The sequence below is a fragment of the Cydia splendana genome, chromosome 7 (genome assembly GCF_910591565.1).
Source record: "Cydia splendana chromosome 7, ilCydSple1.2, whole genome shotgun sequence".
Classification (NCBI taxonomy): domain Eukaryota; kingdom Metazoa; phylum Arthropoda; class Insecta; order Lepidoptera; family Tortricidae; genus Cydia; species Cydia splendana.
Window position 1 is genome coordinate 3,379,066 of NC_085966.1, and position 22,174 is coordinate 3,401,239.

Consider the following 22,174-nt stretch of genomic DNA (forward strand, 5'->3'; position numbering starts at 1 on the left):
AAAAAATACCATGCAAAAAGTTATCCACTGCATCGGAAACAAAAGGCAAAGTGGCCGAAGTTTAACGAAGTGGGATCGTGCTGATTGTAATAGGGAAAACTGTAGGAGTATCGAGTGAGCAAAGTAAAATAAGAATAAAATACGGATGTATGTTCAGCTCTGGATGAATGTGTCTGGATGAACAGCAAGTTATCTCACCGGTAAAGGTACTACTGCTAAAAAGGTTATTTTATCGAGACATTTACATAAAGCTCAGTGTGCCTCTCGCGCACTTGACGCTCAAGTCAGTTAATGAGCAAAGGGCACCAGCTGCTCAGCTCAATAAAAACCAATAAAAAAAGACATTTACATTAAATTTGACCTTTTCTGCAGTAATATAGTCGGCAGCATTACTGCAGCAGTATTGCAGCGTGACATTACTGCCAACTGCATTACTGTAAAATCAAAGTCGATGTTGCTGCCCGGATTAATGATATTCGTGGCAGCAATGACGCGCCGCAATACTGCAGCTGTAATGCTGGTGTAGTCTGAATCTGAACGCTACCTACCGTTAAAGATTGCCTGTTGTTGCCCTGTGTAATTTTAACTATACATAATCTACAGCGTGCCTTCCACTACGGGACTTTAAATGCAGGGTCCGATTCTACTCGCAAAGCTGAGCTAATTTTATCATGGCACCAATCCCGGCGAAATTGTAAAAAAATGTTGGCTCTCCCATAGAAAACATCGACATCTGATCAGCCAAAATGTATGAAACAGCCTATATTTTTTCCGCGCTTCCGAGGTTGGTCCCTTAATAAAAGTAGCTTCATTTGGCGAGTAAAATGGAAACCTGCATTTAAAGCCTCATAGTGGAAGCCACATTGTATAGTACTTACACTAATTATCCAAAATCCTCATTCCCTGTACATCAGCATCATTACCATGCCGTCAACGTGATGCCTCATTACCCGAACATTTTAAACCACGAAATTTTGTCAGCATTAAATATACGAGTTTATCCGATTGTATAGCTTGTTATGTAGTGAAAAGGTCCGCAGTTTACATATTTACGTATCGTATGGTACGTGATTGCAAACGAGTTTAGTTATAAGCATGATAAAAACGTACTCTTCGTGATTTCGTTTATATTATGGAAAACAAATAGTCTAAACTCTGCACCAGCTGTGGGCCCCTTAGATTGAAGGATAAAATTAAATAGTCATAAAACTTGGTGTCTTGTACAGATCAGAGTATTGGGCCCTAAAGGTGACAAATGAAAAAAAAATCATTCGTCATTTCTTAGCCCAGACATGTTCGGAGCTGGAGTAATAATAATAATTCAGCCTATATACGTCCCACTGCTGGGAACCGGCCTCGTCTCATGCGAAACAGGGATTGGGCTATAGTCCCCACGCTAGCCCATTGCGGGTTGGAGACTTCACGTGTACCTGAATTTTTTTACGGATGTATGCGGGATTCCTCACGATGTTTTACTCCACCAAAAATCTAGTGGTAAAATCAGTTCTAACATGAAATTCCGAATGGCGTACTATGCCAGAACGCATTCTCTGCCATTTCAATCATCTTTTTCTCTTGCTTAAAACAAGGTTTTAAGCAAGGATTCCCTATTTTTTTAATAAAAAGTATTTTAACACTTTAAACTCTCGCGTTTTGTACACATATTTAATTACACAAACGGGTCTACCGCGATATAATTTCATTGTTTTTATAATAATAATAATAAAAAAAAAAAAAACCGCTGACACTGACGGACGTCCTTTAAAATTTCTTTTCATAAATAAGGTAGTACCACGGAAGCGAAGAACTACAGACCCATCACATGCTTGCCTACACTCTACAAGCTCCTTACATCCATTTTGAGAGCAAAAATCAACGCGCACATTGTCGCAAACAACATTCTGGCTTCCGCTCAAAATGGATGTAGGGTTGGGTCCCGTGGTACTAAAGAGCTCCTCCTCATAGACATGACCATTTGCCAACAAATCTGGCGGAACAGGGGTGCCCTCTCGGCCGCTTGGATTGACTACAAGAAGGCCTATGATTCGGTGCCTCATTCATGGTTGGGGAGGGTCTTAGAGCTGTATAAAGTTGATGCAGCTTTGAGAGCCTTCCTAAGCGCGTGTATGAGACAGTGGACCACAGTCCTTCGTCAACCAGGAGGCCGGGATGACCGCCCTGGCCCGCAGGATTTTATAAGGATTGAGCGAGGAATCTTTCAGGGCGACAGTCTGAGTCCCCTGTGGTTCTGCCTAGCTTTGAATCCCCTCAGCACCCTGCTGAAGGATTTGGGACTAGGTTGCCGGCTTCGGAGAGAGGGTGAAGTCATTTCTCACCTTCTGTACATGGATGACCTCAAATTATTTGCACCAAATAGCCAAGACTTGTTGGAGCTACTGAAAACCACCGAAGTCTTCAGTAGTGCCATCCACATGGAGTTTGGTGTCGATAAATGTGCGGTTATGCGTGTACAGCGGGGGAGGGTTGTAAATTCAACAAATTTACAACTTTCTGAGACAATGTCTTTCAGATCTATCTCTGAATCAGAAACCTATAAATACCTTGGTATGTCACAGTCGTTGGGTATTGAGGACGAGGGTATTAGACGGTCGGTGAAGGAGCGCTTTTTCAGTCGGCTCACAAAAGTCCTTAACAGTTTTTTGTCAGGAGGCAACAAAGTGCGCGCCTTCAACGCCTGGGTAATGCCCCTACTCACATACTCCTTTGGCATACTAAGGTGGACTCAGACCGAGCTGGACGCCCTGGATCGGAGGGTCCGGTCACTGCTGACCACACATCGCATGCTACACCCACGCTCGTCAGTTATGAGATTGTACATCCCACGGAAGTGTGGAGGCCGAGGCTTCCTAAACGCCAAGGATCTCCACAACCGCGAGGTGTACAATCTCAGGAATTATTTCCTTAACAACGAGTGTGGGATGCATCGTGATGTGGTGGCAGTAGACAGGAACCTCACGCCGCTCTCCTTGGCAAACGAGAACTGGCGCAAACCTGTGGTACTAAGTACTGCGGATCGCAAGGCGGCATGGGAGAGTAAGGTGCTACACGGGCGGTTCTACAAGGCCCTCACGGGACCCGATGTGGACCTGCTCGCGTCGGTGAACTGGTTACGATTCGGTGACCTCTTCGGAGAAACCGAGGGTTTTGCCTGTGCAATTGCGGACGAAGTGATGATGACGAACAACTATCGGAAATATATCCTGAAGGACGGTACGGTCGACATTTGTCGGGCATGCCGCCATCCCGGAGAGTCACTCAGGCATATCATTTCCGGTTGTTCTCATCTTGCTAACGGCGAGTACTTGCACAGACATAATCTCGTAGCCAGAATTATTCACCAGCAACTTGCTCTTCTATATGGCCTTGTGGACCGCGAAGTACCGTACTACAAGTACTTACCTGCGCCTGTTCTCGAGAATGGTCATGCCACGCTCTATTGGGATCGATCTATCATCACAGACAGGACTATTGTAGCCAATAAGCCTGACATTGTGATAATAGATCGATCGCAACGTCGGGCCGTGCTCGTTGACATCACCATCCCCCATGATGAGAATCTCGTGAAGGCCGAGAAGGACAAGTCCAGTAAGTACCTAGACTTGGCTCACGAGATAACCGCCATGTGGGATGTTGATTCGACGATCATTGTCCCGATAGTCGTTTCAGTGAACGGTCTAATAGCGAAGAGTCTCGACCAACATCTTGAGAGACTCTCGCTAGGTGGTTGGATCAAGGGTCAGATGCAGAAGGCGGTGATCTTGGACACGGCGCGGATAGTCCGCCGGTTCCTCTCTCTGCAGCCCTGACCACCGGTAGCTTGGGCCTTGCCCCGCTGCTGGCGGCACCCTAGGTTAGGTTTTTTATAATGTGTTTATATTCATTTTTATTGTTTTGTAAGTGTTTTTATATTTTACTTTTATATTCATATTATAAATAACCTAACTTAAGATGAGAAATGAATAAAGAGAATAATAATAATAAATCATTTATTCCAGACAACATCGATCCATAGTATACATTTAAGATAAAATTAAAAATATAAAAATTAGGTAGAGGTATAACATTAAAGATTCATGACTAGACATTACAATCAAATTAAACTTAGCATATGATAAGATAAATTACTAATAATAAAATTCATTGATTATTAAAAGATTAAAATTTAAAACTATAAAATAAAAATTAAAAATTAAGGTTAAACACTGTAAATATATGCGCAGTCCAATTCAATTAAAATGTCAAAACTTAAAACTAAAATCAATAAAAATTGGTATATAATATAGAGATCAATGACTAGACATTAAAAATAAATTAACTGAGCATTTGATAATTGATAAAAAATAAATAAAATTGATAAGCAATAATAAAATATAATAAAATAATAAAATTTATATATGAGATTTAATTTAAAAATTAAAGTCATGCGCAGTCAAGTTTAATTAAAATGTCAAGACACAAAAAAATTCCGACGTTTCAGCTGAGTTGCACCAGCTGTGGTCACGGAAAGACCTGCCGTGTTCCGTGTTTTTTTTGACGTTTTGTGGTTCGGAAGATGTCTTTCCGTGACCACAGCTGGTGCAACTCAGCTGAAACGTCGGAATTAAAGGTAAAAACAATGAAATTATATCGCGGTAGACCCGTTTGTGTAATTAAAAAAGTATTTTATTAAATAAAATAAAAGATTTAAGTACGTTCCATTTTCATTAGAAGCAGACTTACAATCCGCCACAAAACCAGTTTTGTTATTCACGCTGCCAATTCAAAAATAAAAAGCCATAAATAAAAGCAGATCGAACGGCCACTAAAACCTATTTTCACTTACGCAATAATAGTCTCTATATCAAAAGGGTAAGGGTTATTTTTTATATTGCAAGAGTAAAGTCCCATTAGAAGCCTCGTGAGTTACATGTTCCCAGTTATCCCGAGTTATCGTAAAAAGGTGCGTTCCATTTTACGATCATGTTTCATTCGATATCCGATACGGTACTATCGGTTTGCGTATCAAACGTCAGATTTATAGTTTCAATCAACACCATACGTACAGTCAGCTGCAGGAGTAGCTGACCCCCCTGAAAACAAATTTCTATGTAGGGTGGGTCACTTATTTTTGCAACTGACAGTGACACCTAATACTAATTCGACACAGTGTGAATTTTAATTCTTTTGTGCTGAGCGTTCCGACTGAACATCTAGCGACCTTCACCAAGGAGGAGTTTTGGCCGAAGGGTGTCAAGTTCCGGCGGTTCCGCGGCCGGCTCCCTGACACTGCGGGGTTGCGAACTGCATCGCAGCCATAATTGTGTTTTTAGTTTTAAGATATATTTTGTAATAATATGTATGCTAGTTTTAAGGTATTTATCTATGGGCCAATAGTTGCCTGAAAATAAATGTTTTCATTCATTTCATTCATTCATTCATAGTGAAAAACACCGAAACCAAAAACAGATTGTACATACCCTAGAGTGGCCTAGAGCAATGCAGAATTGTGTTAAAATATCTTCATAAATGTAACCTTCAGGCATATTCTCATATTTTGTCGATTTAAAATATCTAGTTTTACGTAGGCTTGGGTTGTATTTAATTGACTGCTACATCATTTGTAGAAAAACAAATGTATGTAATTTTGTTCAGATGTAGAATAAAGTATACTTAGATTGTATTTATTTAAAGCAACTGATCCTATCCTACCTAACACACCTGCCTCATTGTAGTGCTTACTTTTCCGAAAAAACCTGCTCAGATACCTTAGGCCCGATTCTAACTTCAAGATACGTCAGTTAATAGATCTAGAAACGATATGGATTAGGTAAATATGTCAGTGTCAAATGTGACGTTTCTTCAAACAAAAACGTCACTTTTGACACTGACACATATAATCCATATCGTTTCTAGATCTATTAATTGACGTATCTTAAAGTTCGAATTGGGCAGCTTGTCTAAAACAGAGATATATTATAACTGCGTATAAGATAAATAAAGTCTGAGAAAAAAACGTGCCTCGGAAATCAAGAAAAAGTCATTCTCGAATAGATGGCGCCATACCTTTGGCCTATTCTCGGCTAGATGGCGTTGACGACACCGTTTGATATTTAACAATTTTAACACATATCAGTAAAAGAACATGGGTCAGTATGGAACAATAAAAATTAAAAATCATTTATCCGTAAACATATTTTGATTAATTTATACATTTTCAATTTTATTTTAAGTTTTAATCGTGTGTCGATAGATGGCAGTACATGTACCGTGACTACAAAATTTACTTTGGCAATAGCCCTCTATACTATCTATTCTCTTTGTCTAAAATAAACAGTGGCACTCCGGGAGTTCAGATAGAAGTGAAGACTGAATTAACTGAACCGAAACTCAACACTCGTGTAAACGGGGCTATTATAATTATGTAAATACTTATATATTATAGATAAGGTATACAGAGGTGTCGGTTACGGTAACGGTAACAGTGTCGCGAGTTCAATGGTTTTTACCATCTCAAAAAATGCCCAACGAAAGATGTTTTCACTTCAATGAAATTGTTATTGATGGACACTACGTTTATCTTGGTGACTACCTAAACCTCCATTTTACCTTGGAGAGAAGTGTTATTGAAATAAGCCAAATTATTAGCATTAAATGTGCTTTTAAAGAAAATCTCCATGGTAACTTGACTTATTCTCAAATCACGTGCTTACATTGCTTACCGTAGTAGGGCTTTCTGTTTATGAAGGAAACTCGAGTACGCATCACATGTTTTATTGAAAATTATTCCGATCCAAGTTCACGCTGCAAAGAACCCTGCAACGAAATGTGGCGTGATTTCTAAAGCCAGGAAACACGTTGGATCTTTACGCCCGTTCTTTATGGCATGCTCAATTTTGATGTTTATCTTATCTTTTATATCTTTTAAGTCAGGTCTTGTGTATATTGTGTTCGGGTTATGTCTTATACGTTTTAGATTTACGAAGGGTGTTATTCATTTCAAGTGCGTTTGTGATATAACTATGAAGCGGAACAGTCTACAATAATATACTAGTGGCTCTGTGAGCTGTAGACCTCGCGAGCAGAGCTTTAAATAACATGGTGCTAAGAGCTTTAAATATAGTAAATTAAAAAAAAACAATACGAAATTTATGTGTAAAAAAAAATACAAAAAGTTATAATATCCCAGCATACAATTACTGGGAATCGAACCCAGACCCTCTGTGCAAACAGAAAAAGCGAACGTTTACATACTGAGCCAAATAGTTCTTAGACGGGTTGACGAAATTTAGCTACTCCTTCTCAAATTAAAATTAGTTAAAATTAAATATCTCAATACCTCCGAAACCAGCGAAATAAATTTTCTGAATTTTAGGCCATTTAATCTATAAACATATCTCAAAAAGAAAACACTCGTATGGTACCGATACCACTATTTGTTTAGGCGCGAGCTATCACAACTCCGCCATTTTAAAAAAATTCGAAAAACCGGACGGTCAAAAAAAAAATATTTAGACATAGAATCCAGTCACAAAATTTCACGAGATTCGGTTAAGAATTGCGACTTGTAGAGGAGAACATCCGGACATACAAAAGCAAAATGCTCCAGTCGAAACGTAGACCTTCGCTACGCTCCGGTCAATTATATATAAAAAAATAAAATTAAATACAAGTTATTAAAAATATTTGAAAAGTTTTGCTAAGGCAATGTTGTGTAGGTATTCCTCACGTATTAATGCGTTTTAATGTAACTTAGTAAGAATTGTGCGTATTGGGGAATAAACAAAACAGGGCATTGGGGCAAGATGGTGTATCCAGTCAAACTACATTACATAATTCTGACTTTTGACTGATTACATCATTTATAGTACGGGAAGTAGTGTCATAGGGTGCAAATTTTGGTATCGGATGAATTCACTTAGCACACATGTAATATACGTAAAGCTAAGCTAATTGAGCCCGGTAGACATCCGCCACCCCCTGGCAGGTAGGCAGGGGGGGCAGTCAAAGTAATTTGTAATGGATTCAAGCTTTCAACTCCTTTTTAACCCCGTTACCAGTGTGATATTTTGAGGCAACAGTGCAGTCGTTTTTAGTAATACATACAATAGGTAATAGTCGTTTTCAGTAATTTAAAGAGACGATTAGTTACTATTAGACTGAAATCGAATTAAATTGAAACGAATTACTTGTCTTTAAATGCATGTCGACAATTGAAAATCGCTTCTAAAGTCGAACCGTAAACAATGATTGGTCGTCTCATATTCCTTTCCGTAGCCTTGCAGTGTAATAAACAGAGATATACAAGGTATAATCAGCCGAATTACCTCGTAAAGGCGACCGTTACTCGAAAATACGACTGCACTAGCGCCTGTTACTTTCAAATAACCCGTTTTATTGGCTGACTGTAGTTTTAGCGTCTTAATAAAGTCATTCTTAATAATTTAACTTTCTGACTCGTACAGCAGCTGTAAGCTAAACTGTACAATGAACTATCGCTTACGGTATTTTCGGACCGATAAGACCTTCAAGAAAATACCATACTCCTATCTTAAACTCCGGTAACACAGTTACAACCCCTCTGGTGTTGCGGGTATCCATGGGTGACGGTAATCGCTTACTATCAGGCAATTCGTCTGCTCGTTTGCCTCCTATATCCAAAAAAAAACTATACAGCAAGTTATTGTTTTTTTTTAGGGTTCCGTACCCTAAGGGTATTAAAAACGGGACCCTAATAAGTACTAAGACTCCACTGTCCATCTGTCCGTCTGTCCGCCTGTCCGTCTGTCTGTTACCAGGCTGTATCTCATATCTCTTATTTTTTATTTTATGAACCGTGATAGATAGACAGTTGAAATTTTCACAGATGATTTATTTCTGTTGCCGCTATAACAACAAATACTAAAAAGTACGGAACCCTCGGTGGGTGAGTCCGACTCGCACTTGTCCGGTTTTTTTACATTTATTGCATTTTTTATCTGCAATCCGTGCTAGCATTCAATAGTAATTGGCCTGAAAAAAGCTTTTACTAACATACCAATGTAATTTCAATATCTGAGCCGGGCTCACAATTGCCAATCTGCTTTTGATTTTGATCTGACTTTGTCGTCAAACAAAGCAATCAGTTCAACAAGCCAATACAGTCAAAACTTATCCATCAAATTTTCTTCACACTCGTGCACAATCGGCACAGGCTACAGGCCGATTCGCATGACACCAGACATCAAAACGATATGAATCATATTGGAATCATATCAGTTAGCCATCATATACGCGGGCGTCTCGCTCGCTCGCACTAATACATGTACAGACAAGTGAGAGCGAAATGAACGCGCGAGTGACAGCTAACTCATGATTCCAATATCATGTTGATCATGATGGGAAATGTCGGTGGAAAAAGGAAAAATGGCGGTCAAAGGTAATCGTGGTTGCGTAACATCCGAGAACCGGGATTCATAGGGTGGCCGAACTCATTCGCCTCGCCAAGGACCAACAAGCGGTGCTGACTGCTAACCATCACTAGTTGGAGAGGCACCTGAAGAAGAAGAATCGAATTGAAACCATCGTAAGACATACTAGCTTTAAGCTTTAAATCTTCTCGAGGCAGAGGTGAAGGGTTGGAGCCAGTGTAGCTTTATTTGACGTTCATAAGCGCATTGTAATATGTCTACTTGAATAATAAACCATCTTTATCTTTATCTAAGCTAATTTTACGGCTTCAGTCACTTAATTTAGTCACTCGTCCGCCCGTCGTGATCGCTACTCACTCATGCACTGTTAGTGCTTGAAAATTGAGACGTACCTAGGCTCTCCGAAACATGTCGCGCGAGTGACTAAAATACGTGAGTGAAACCGTAAAATATCTGTTTGACGTCAGGTGCAGTTCGAATAGGCCTGCTAGTATTTAATAAAGTGCTATTGGGCTGTAAAAGAGTTTACGGCCCGCGAACTCGGGCCAATTAGAGAACGAAATTTATGACGCCCGCCCACCCATAAATTGTAACATTTTAATTTAATTCCACAAGTCCGGTGTAACTCGAGAAATTCGAGAATTGGACTATGAAAATGTTTGGAGTTCGAAAAGTTTTTTTAGTGCGAAACTAGGGACGGTTTTTTGTGGAACTGGGGCTGGACGCTTCAAGAGTGCTTGTAAAAATGCCAGTTAAAGTTGCTGCGTGGAGTTTCAAAGTAAAAACTTGCATATAACTTATGAAATGATACCCCAGTTGTGCATCATAAGTTTCTTTTTAGTGAGTACGAGTATGTACATACCTATATTTTATAATTTTGTTATAATATTTTGTTACTAACCAACGTGGTTATTGTTTAATATAATTTATTCAGTGTATTATCCAGTTTAAATCAAGAAATAGTTCAGAAATAGTCCAGTTTAAAATAAGAGTCTATAATTGAAGTCGCGCAAGATGTATCGAGTTGAGTGCAAGAATGTAACTCATTCTAGCAGGTCTGATGGCCAAAGTCTTTCTCTTCGATCAGCTTAACTCTCGTTGATGTACTTCTGGCCAGTTACCTACTTATGAAAGTGTCTAAGTCGCCCCGCCATCGCCATCTCCATCTGAACCGGCCACGTCCGCGCTTATCTTGCGACACATTTCTTGGCTATACTTTAATACTTACGTAAAATAAATTACTGGAAACAAACTTTTTACTTTTCTCCAACAAGAACTCGCTAAACAAACATGAGTGATGAGGTGAACATGAAATGAAAATATTTCCATGTGAAACGGATAATCGGCGCACATCTCGAAATATTTAAAGAATTCTTAACATTTAGAAAACGAAATCGTAAATTTGAATATGAAATCAAATATTCAAAAAGCCGAAAGCCGAACTTAGTTCGAACGGAAAAGTTTCTGCAATGACTTGATTGCTTTTCATTTTTATATTGGACGAAAAACGTTTTCTTGGAAATGTGTTTTACTTTGCAATTCCTTTTAGCTGTTTAAGTTTTCAGTACAGTAGGTAAATATGCTTAGTATTGCCTGGCTAGAAAATACAGTGGTTTTCTACCAAAAAGCCTGTCTTTATCTAATTCCTAATGATGGGAGAAACATGGCTAAATCAAGGACAAAATATAATATTTACTAGAGCTACGAACAAAAACTGATTACAGTTCCGTTAAATTTAAGTTAGATGAATATTAATTATGTACATATTCGTTACTTAAGTCATTAACTACTTAGTAGTCTACTAATTGGAATAATTTTACCGGCATAATAGTTTTGAAAAGATGTACAAATATTATTTTTCTTATCATCTGAAATCACTTATCTGCTAACAAAATTTTAATACTGAAGTATAGGAGATATCGAGTGGAGACCACGGACTAGCAAGCGCAGCGTAGGACGTCCACCCACAAGATGGACAGACGACCTTATTAAGGTCGCCAGAAGACGCTGGATGCGGGTCGCTTCCAACCGGTACGTATGGAGGTCCAAGGGGGAGGCCTATGTTCAGCAGTGGACGTCTTATGGCTGAGATGATGATGATGATGATAGGAAATAAATTAGTCATTATATAAAACGGAAAGATAAATTATGATTAAAAGCGACTTTCCTGGTATTTTATAGGTCTTAGAATGCCCAGATATTTCTTGATAATCTCGAAATTTGTTCTAAACTTAATTGACTACAAAATCGATCTAAGCATAATAGCAGTTTAAACGTAATGAGGCTATGTCGTTATAGTAAGTTATGTCTTCATTTCACGGCCCATGGGCCTTAGATATTTGATGTTTATGCCTGATATTACGGAGACGGTCAACAAATTAACAGGATACCTTGGGTTACGTAAGACAGACTAGTGTGGATTTTACCCTTAAATCTCTATTACCTACTACTATTTTGGCTATCTTCTGTCCCTATAATATAATATTATTATAGTTTTTGGTAGGTAATCAAATAAATTCGCGATAGACCCGTCTATAAATGTGAGTTAATATGTGTTCAAAACTAGGGTTGAAAATTCTCGAAAATATCAAATCGTCGTTTTTTCAGGATGTTTTGAAATTTTATTGGGAAAGAAACGAAACTTTTTTAAACTATAACGACAGCGTCAAACAGGCCTATTCGGATTTCGAGATAATCACAAGATCTTGAGACGATTTAGAGATCAACTAGATCTACATTAGATATCGACTAGATGTGAGTTGGATATCTAAGTCATAACTTGTCGAAATCGTTCAAGAGGACCTCCAGAATCGCGGAAACGTCAAATTTGACATATCTATCTTACAAATATCTTTAAATTATCCGTATCGTAACTTGTTAAAGTCTAGTAGAAATCTAATTCATTTTCCGAATCGAGCCGAAAGTCAATAGACATTTTCACAAACGGTCGCCAGCCAGCATTTAGTTAACAAAACACACGACAAAGCAGGTGTAGGTACTACCTCTATGGATTAAATATAAATGGAAAAATTCACAAGTTCTTTTCAAAGAGCGTTTTTTTTCGTTTATTTCCGATTTTTTGGTTTTTTTCGGAATAATATATAAACTAAGTGACATTGTTTTTTTCCGAGTAAAACTTAATAAAAACATGGCTTTTAGAAAAAAAGGGGAATTTTTCCGGGTTTTTTCAACCCTATTCAAAACGCGAAAGTTTTAAATATTATAAAGTTTTTCAAGTCAAAAACATCACTGTATTGTAACGTAATTGGAGGTGATGGGACTATTTTCCTTCCAAATTCTCAATGTCAATATAATTATTGAGATGAATCTAATGACACTTCTATGTTGAAAACCGTCAAGTTGGTAAGTGGTGTGGCTGTATTTTTTTTTATGTGTTCCTAACCCTCGTTTTCTATTTCAAGCATAGATATGTATGTTGTATTCTTATTACTAATAATTATGAAAATATGTCCACAGTCACCTATCACCGATTACGTCACAAAACAGTGAAGTTTAACTCCACCCAGTTATTGTCGGCGCCGGCGCTCGGATTAATTTATACAGACACCTAGAGGTAATATTAATACCGTTTCAGCGCAGCGCTGGGCAGATTAGCTGCTTGCTACACTTAATGGTATAGCATATTGGATCAGTATTACGAAGGACCACACTCACTCTTGTTATATTATATTAACGCTTACTTAGGCCCGTCATATACTTTAGGTTTTGCATTTTATAGTAGTTTATGTGACTACTACATAATAAAAGGCATTAAAACACGAGTGTGGGTTTAAGAAACGAACGAAGTGAGTTTCTTAAAAGGATCACACGAGTGTTCTAATGCCTTTTTATGTACAGTTACAAACAATACTTTAACTACACACATATTAAAAACTTTCTATGATATATTCACTTACCTCATATTTCAGACGACATGGGGCATCGTTGCTCTCTGGTGGAATTCGCAGATTTGAGAGGTGGTGTTACCGAAATATCTTTATCGCTCATTTTACACGAAACGTTTGCTTTAGATTTGTTTAAAAAGAACAAAATAAATTAATTTAATACTTAAAACTAATTAAAAGATAAACTGTACGTCAAATGGCGGTAAATGAAAACTTTTTTCACGCATGTCACACATCCGTAGTTATTTTTTAAATTCATAGACAAACGAATGAAGTCCCTTTTCTCATGTCACTCGAGATCAAATGTCGTGCGGTTTATATTAAAAAAACATACTGTTTTGACGTGAACCCTCATAATACAAAAGTAATATATTTTCCTTTGGTTTTTAAATTAAATATTTATTCAACGGTCAATCTTACGAGCCATGACATCCATGCGAGCCAAGAAAGTGCTGGCAGTTAGTGCATTTTGTGACGCAAGTGTAAATGTGATGTACACATGACTTACCCTTAAAACTACTCTGTATGGCTAACAAGGCAGTGGCCATATAAGGACCACGTAGCACCATTGGTAACGAGCAGTGGGCATATAAAAACCACCGGGTTTTTTTTATTGAATTAGGGGTAATAAAAAAAAATCAAGAAATTACTTTTCTTTTTAAGCTATTACCTACCCGAATCAGTAATCAAAAGTAAAAAATGTGTCAGGCCTGTTTAAGGATTAAATATTTTTACAGTACATATGGGGGCTACTTTACCGCATTAGTGCGATAATTAGCACATTACGCAACTATGTCGAAAATTTAAAGGGCCATTATGTACTGTAAAACGTTGTACGATACATATTTTTCGCACTTGTATCGTAATTTACTATTTCACAACCCTCTCAATACAGGTATCAAATTACCATTTTCATTAAGTTACATTTGAATTAAGACCTGTAGCTTGTTGTTAGTAAGCTGTCGGATCCTGCCATTATTCCCTTCTTAATTTATATCCTGAGAGCTCATAAAGAGATCGCTATCGTCGGGGGATTGTTTTCTCGATTGCTTATTAGGAGGTGTCTGCTTAGTAAATATTCTATAGTCTGTATCTTTAGGTATTGAAATATAACAAAAAAAATAACCGCCGAAAAAAAACTAAAAGGAAATAAAAAACCCGGCACTAACACGAAACGAGTCGACCAACAAAAACAATAGCACACTGAAAAGAAAAAAATAATTATTTTGTCTTCAATAACGCAAGTGAATACCTATGAACTATGTATATACATACTTCTGAAATCAATCACACAAATCTGCGTATTTATATATTTACAATCTGTTATTTTTGGAGTCGGTGCCAGCCTCAAACAAACTTGAGCACCTTAGTGAAGCACCTGCACCGTGTAATCTGCTACAGGAGTAGCGCGTAGCTCACGCTATTATGCGTCAAGGGGCCCACTGATTAACAGTCCGCCGGACGGTATCGGCTTGTCAGTTGTTCGGAACTGGCAAAATTTTGTTCTAACTGACAGGCCGATACCGTCCGGCGGACTGTTAATCAGTGGGCCCCTTTAAGGACCGACATGAAATTCTAACTATAAACCTGTCATGTTTAGACCAGTCAAAATTTAACTGCCCTCCCTTCAATGAATGCCCGAAATATATGAAGATTTTTTTTGTATGTACGACAAGCTATTAGTATCAATATTTTCCAAAAAATATCTTTCTTCGAGGCACTTCCAAATCTAATGTAAAAGAATAAAAATATTTCACTGAAAGCCATTCAACTTACCTTTCTCCGAATTTCCATTGTCAGTAATTTAAACTCGAAGATCCAAAAATTCTCGGATGTCAATCTCAGTCAGGTCATTATCGTCTTATTAAGAATGAAAAGGAAACCTGAATTATAATAAGATGCAGACTGAAAAGATGGGCCATATTATCAGCTATAAGCTAAAAAAAAATACGAATAAAAAAAATCATTGAATCTAATTTTTTGGAGTTAAAGTTCGAATCTGGTCGTTAATGTTACTTTAAAATCAGCAACGCTATCTGATTTGCAGTATATGTATACTTATGTATTAAATTAGAAACTGATTTGGTCGCTATGTGGCACTTTCTAGAACTGAAGCTAGATAATGGCCCAGAGATCGTGAGTTCAAATCTCACCAGGAAAATATTTCCACTTTTAATTTATTTCTAAGCATATCAGATAATGGAATTTTTCCTGAAACAATTGGGTCATCTCACCAGGCTTTAATTAGTAAACAAAAGAGACGAAGTAAAATGAACTTTATGTGAAACGCTTACGTCAGGATTTGGAACAGCCAGAAATGAGTGTACTGTAATCCATATAACCCACTCCCCCTCACTAATGTATCCTAATTTGAAAAAGCACACCTTTAATTCGATTTCCTTTGAAACCATCTTTTTCCTGGCCCGCCCCCGTAATAGCAGGAAGCGTCGAAAACAAATCCATTTGACAAAAAAGGTCCATTACCGGAGATTTATTCAATAATTCAGTAACAAATGAATTATTGTGCGCGCATTAACGGCCCAGTTCGAACAATTCTTATAAGAGTATATTATTATACCATGATCGTGTCGTTGTTGCCACAACGACACGATCATCATGATCATGGTATAATAATATACTCCGCCTGGTACTCTCTTCCGACCACGTGACTGACACAAGCCTACGTCATCATGCGACAGCACTATATGATAATATGCATTTAGCGCTATACAAAGTGGCAATGTTATTGTGACATAGGCTTGTGTCACTCTGGGAAGAGAAGACCATGTTTTATTAGACTATGGATACCGATCTATCAGTGTCAAAAGTGACATTTCTTCAACCAAAAACGTCACTTTTGACACTGTCAGATCGCTATCGTATCGCTGTGACATCTTTTAAGCATGGTTCGAATTCGGCCGTATGGCCTGCGAAGCGATGACTGGCTTACATGTGGACGGGATATAAGCTGGGACACGTTTGGAGGATTTTATCGATAATTTTTACGGTAATGTAGTAAAGTGTTAAATTTTTGTGTTTACAATTCAATTAATCTTATTTTGCTGCAATGGGTGATTGGTTGAGATATTAATGGGTAGATCCATAACGTTTTAATCTCATTTGATAGTGTTATGCATAGATTCAATCATGGTCCGAATTATGTAACTAGCTTTTTTTATCAAATTCCATTAGCATAAAGTAATAGTTATTTACGAAACAAGTGTGAAATTCGCAACGAGTATACATCTGCAAGAGTTGCGAAAATTACCTATTGTGACTCGTACAACGTTTTACATTTTACAGTAGGTACATGTACACGTTTTACATGTATAGTTACGTATAAATGTGGTTATTGCACATGGTGTCGTAATGTAGCACCAGATGTACTGTAATAGTACATTACGATCCATGTGCAAAAAGTAATAAATTCACAACGAGTGGCGATAAATTAAAACACACCCGGAAAGAGTGTTTTAAATCGACACGAGTTGCGAATTAACCACTCACTTGCTTTTGGTAACTGTAGCTACCAGCTGTCACCCTTATTTTATTATAATAATAGAGGTCACTGAAAAATATCAAGCATGTGAGTGGTTAAGTACCTATCCGCACATTTATCGTACAACGTTTTACAGTCAGTCCATATGGCTATTTAAATTTTCGGCATAGTTACGTAACGTGCTAATTATCACACTAGTGCGGTAAAGCTAGCACCATATGTACCACAGACAAAACATCCTCCAGACTGAGCATAGTCGCGCTACCCCCTCTGCCACGCATACGGTAATTTTACTCCATGTTCGAGTCGAAAGTGTCTTTGTGTGACATCCGTGTCTTTGAACGGACCAATCACGGCACGGGATTTCGCTCACCTCGTCCCGCGCACTCCCGCATTTTTGGCATCATCGGTTGCATGAAATAATTGCTCTAAACTCGGCCTAGAGGATTCCTAGTCTATGATATGTACTGTAAAAACATTAAAAGTGCTTGACTGTTTACGTGGGTGTTAAACATAAGGTTCTAAAGGTAACGAATTTTAAGTTGTACAACAACATTTGGCTCAAATTCATAAACTTCTTAGATGCCTTTTCACTCCCAACTCACGAAATCATCTTTCCTATTTTATACAGAAAACTTTAAGAACACAGCGCTTTCTAATTAATTAACAGCGCAGCAGCAATTTTCATATCATAGTCCCAAGCAAGCTTTCAAAACTACAACGGCCTTTGTCTTACCCTTTAACATACTCATACGCTGTTTTAAGGTAGGAAAGAGAAGTTAAGTTTTTGTGCGCAAACAAAACACCTTACGGACGCGAATTTTAATGAAGGTAAGGCGAGCGGGACAATTAAAAGTTTTAGATAATTCAGTTGTGCGTCTGCAACGGTGTGGCACAGGGTTTGTTAAAACAGTAGGTGTTGAGAATAAAAATAACCGCATACAAACTGTGTTAGCTGAATTGCTCGCTAGATGTCTTTTTAAAAAAATGTAGTAGTAGTAGTAGTAAAACACTAAACTTATTGTATAAAAAGAGACATAAGATATAAAAAACACACACATCATTAGTACAAAGGCGAACTTATCCTTTTCAGGGATCTCTTCCAGTTAACCTTTGAGCAATTGAGGGAGAATTGGAAAACGGTAGAACGGTAAAATGTAAACTAGTTAACGAAGGTTTTGCTAAAACTCCGCCTAAAAGAGCACAAACGTGGGTTACATCATCATCCTTTTTAGCCTCCTGTTACCCACTGCTGAGCATAGGTCTCTTTTCTTGTACACCACTTACCCCGGTCCTGGGCTAATCTCATCCAGAAGTGCCCCGCGATTTTCCGAATGTCGTCCGCCCAACGAGCTAACGGACGCCAGACGGTTTTTTCATCCGAAAGCGGCCACCAAACCGTCAATATTTTGGTTCACGTGCCATCATATCACGTGCAACACGGCCCGCCACATAAATTTCATTTAATATTGGCAATGACGTCACCCACTCCTCGCACCTTAGTGCCACAGTTGTGTCACAATGATTTGTTAACTATAGCAAAAAGAATAGATAGTATAGAGGGGTCCTGTCATTGTAAATTTTGTAGTCACTGTAAATTTACTGCCATCTATCGACACACGACTAAAACTCAAAATGAAAACGTATAGAGTTATCAAAACATGTATATATATGGATAAATGATTTTATTATTTTTATATCATTTTGATCCATGTTCATTCACTGATATCTATGTGTTAAAATTGTTAAATATGAAACGGTGTCGTCACGCCATCTAGCCGAGGATAGGCTAAAGGTGTGTGCGCCATCTATTCGAGAATGACTTTTGCTTCAATTCCGAGGCACGTTTTTTCCTTAGACTTTATTCGTCTTATACGAAGTTACATATGTCTTTGACTATAGTAACTAGGTTACTGTTTCTTGTGTGTACTGTACTAGACAGTAGGCAGCCTCCCTCGGTTGGCTCCCTCATTCACATCTGCGCCTGACTTTAATTAGAAAAGCCGACTTTACGACGATAAAAACAAAACTACTGCAGAATTTACAAAAATATTGTATATTTTTTTGTTGTTTGTGAAGTTATTTGACAAGCGCCGCAATTAACTTCAGCCAACAGTAGATATTCGGAAAAGTGAATAAAGCGACAAAGAACATTTTGCTGTTCTACGTAACAACGTCTGCATTTAGGTACTGAATAAGTATGTACAGTTACATTACATACACTGCTTTATTTAAGTATACACATATTACAACATTTACTTATAAGCTCTCTATGATGTGTTCAGCAACCGCATGTTTTGGCCGCCATTGCTGCATTTGGTCACACACTCAATAAAACGTCACGTCGACTAATCATCATATCAGCCCTTTATCGCCCACTGCTGAGAATAGGCCTCTCTTCGAGTACTCCACTTATCCCGGTCCTGAGTCAATCTCATTCAGAAATGACCCGCAATCTGGGAAGATTGGACGACATCGGGAGATGTCGTCCATCCAAGGAGCCAACGGACGCCATGCACTTTCCTCTGAAAGCGGCCACCATTCCGTTAACATTATGGCCCACCTGCCATCACTCTGCCTAGCAACATGTCCCGCCCAGCGATATCTTGCACCTTGGTGCTGCGTCAGATCTCGACTAATACTAGAAATGAAGTCAAATCAAAGTCCTTTGTTTTTCAGAGATGTTCGATATTTGAATATCATTATCAAATCGATATCGATGTTTTTTTTTAAATATAAACTGAACGGCGATTGGCTCTAGTCACACCTGATGGAAAGTGAAGATAGAGCCTAAGATGGAGCTCACCTGTTCAGTAATAGCCTATTCACTCTAGCTTTAAAGATAACGAGGTCATATTTCTCAGGGAATACGGATGACGGGAGCGCATTCCATTCCTTAGCCGTCCTTACCAAAAAAGACGAGGCAAATTGTTTTGTGCGGACAAGTGAAATATTAACCACGAACGGGTGCATTCGCTCCCCGCGCCTGGACGTCCGATGATGGAAAGGGGAAGGTGGGATCAGGTCATGCAGCTCTTGTGCGCCTCTCCAGAATGTATCCGATAGAACACCGATAGACATGCGACTCGTCGGCGATAATCGAGGCTCTGTAACTTTGATTTGACAGCTGGGTCAGCCCGGATTTGTGATAGCGTCACAGTTTATGTTTATGCTGGAGACTAATTCGAACGAACATTAATTGGCATCAAAAAGATGTATCTAAATGATGTATGTGTCTCATTCGCCCGTGCGTCTCGCTCGTGCTAGCGGTTTTTTAACGCATTATAGAGGATTTATGTCATTTATGATACGAGTGTACATATATTTAATTATTTATCTTACTTTAACGTTATAACATCGGAAGCAAGAATACATACTTGTTGAGCAAACTTGTCGAATTAGCAAAATGTGCCGCCAACTTTACAAAATAATTGAGAAATTCGTGAATTCAACTTGGAATTAATGATTGCAAGACGAGAATAAAGTTATTCATAATAATAAGCAAACATTATTACTTCCAAAGTACGAGTTTGTTAATGACGATTGTTGAAATTGTTAATGACTGTGTTTGGTGTTTAAAGGTTGGTGACATTTTTGAGAAGTGGGTTAAACTCAAAACCATGTTCAGGTCATTTCTGTAGACATACTTAACTCTTTAAGGGCTATAAAGGTTAAGACCTGAACATGGTTTGAGTTTGACCCAGGTGGGTTATTCGTGAGGGAGCATCGTGGTAGAATACACGTGACCTCATGATGCTCCCCAAAAACGGCACAGAGGGTAACGCCGCAGGGGAAGTTAGTGGGTCTTCTCCTCCCCTCCCTCTGAGAAACAGAGGAAATACGGGAGGAGCGAGTCCCACCTACCACCCCATCCCCAACGGGCCTTCGCAGCCCGGGGGTGAGATACGTAAATGTATTTACCCCTGCCAGAAAAAAAAAGGTAGGTTATTCGTAAAAATTGTGGCCGTTTGGAACGAAAAAAGCTAAAAAGAAGAGAAAAGTGAACTGAAGGTTAATTGTGTCGACGGGCCTCCGGGATACACGTAGCATGATCATGAAACTTTCCTCAATGTAATACCTACAAAACTATACAATTGTACTTATTATATTACATTAATTAGAAAACACGTTTGCGAGTTGTCACGTTCACGTGCCTGGTTCCAGAGATCACCTAAATACAGACTGTTCTTAAATTATAAAACTGATAAATTGTTTACTTTAAAAATTTCCTAATTTCAACCTGTTTTTTCAATGTCACTTGAGGTTGTTATCATATTGATAAGTATGGTATGGTAAGTCATGTGACGAGAAAGGTATTACGAATGAATGTGGAGGGAAGTACGAGGAAAGGAAAACCAAGGAAAAGGTGGATGGACTGTGTGAGAGATGATATGTAACGAACGCAAGTGAATGATGAAATGACGGGCGACAGAGAGGTGTGGAAGAGAAAGACATGCTGCGCCGACCCCAAGTGAATGGAACAAGGGCAAGAGAATGATGATGAAGTATGGCATACGGGAAAGAATGGCTGGCTTTCATATTAGGGTCTGTTTACATGTTGATAAGTGTTTATTGTGAGGATGACCCGACTTTGCTTTTAGTGGCAAATGTATGAACATTTGCCACTAAAAGCAAAGTCGGGTAGCAACTAACAAATGTGTAAGGAGTTAGTTCATAAGTAATAAGGCAACCTTGCCGTTTTTGTAGCTAAAAATTACGTGTTTATTGAATAAAACTTTAGTCTTTAATCAGCATTCACTTGTTTAATTGCTCCTCCAACTTCCCGCACCACATGGCGACCCTGTCAGCCAACCAGGATGTATGAACTCGCAATAAACACTAATCAATGTGTAAACAGGGCCCAATGTGAAGGGTAGCGTGCGACACTTACCTATAGGCCTGATGACAAATTTTGAAATCCCTTTTATTATTGTCGGTACACTTGTATTGGTTCCGAAAAACACAATATTTCAGCTATACTCATAAGATTTAACATAAATAATTGCATTTTATTATAGCTAGTTTAAAACTCGCGCGAAAACGCCTCGCACGCCATTTGTGACGTCACCAATTAGTTGGTGGTAGGGTGGTAGACATTGTTTACATACTTACAGTTACGAATTTCGGCCGAATCCGAATGATATTGTTAATTCAGCACCATATATCGACGATCCTTTTGTGAATTTCTTAGTGTTAAATTTGATCTGTATGATAATCCAATGTTACTATGGAATAATATTAACATCAATAAATTGCTCTGATAATTAGATTAATTAAGATTAATTACGATTCATAAGAGCTTGTTGCTAGGCCTACATGAATAAAGTATATTTTGAGTTTGAGTTTGATTAGGGATGATAAAT

At 38.3% G+C, this 22,174-nt stretch overlaps 1 protein-coding gene across 1 annotated transcript in view; it reads left to right on the forward strand.

Moving 5' to 3' along the window:
- Nucleotides 1-2,875: 2,875 nt before the first annotated feature.
- Nucleotides 2,876-22,174, forward strand: part of LOC134792018 (uncharacterized) — a 158,624-nt gene continuing 139,325 nt past the window's right edge. The window contains exon 1 of the mRNA XM_063763134.1: nucleotides 2,876-3,876. Within this exon, the coding sequence (XP_063619204.1) occupies nucleotides 2,940-3,827 (888 nt within the window). The 5' untranslated portion in view covers nucleotides 2,876-2,939 and the 3' untranslated portion in view covers nucleotides 3,828-3,876. The remainder of the gene's footprint in view (nucleotides 3,877-22,174) is intronic.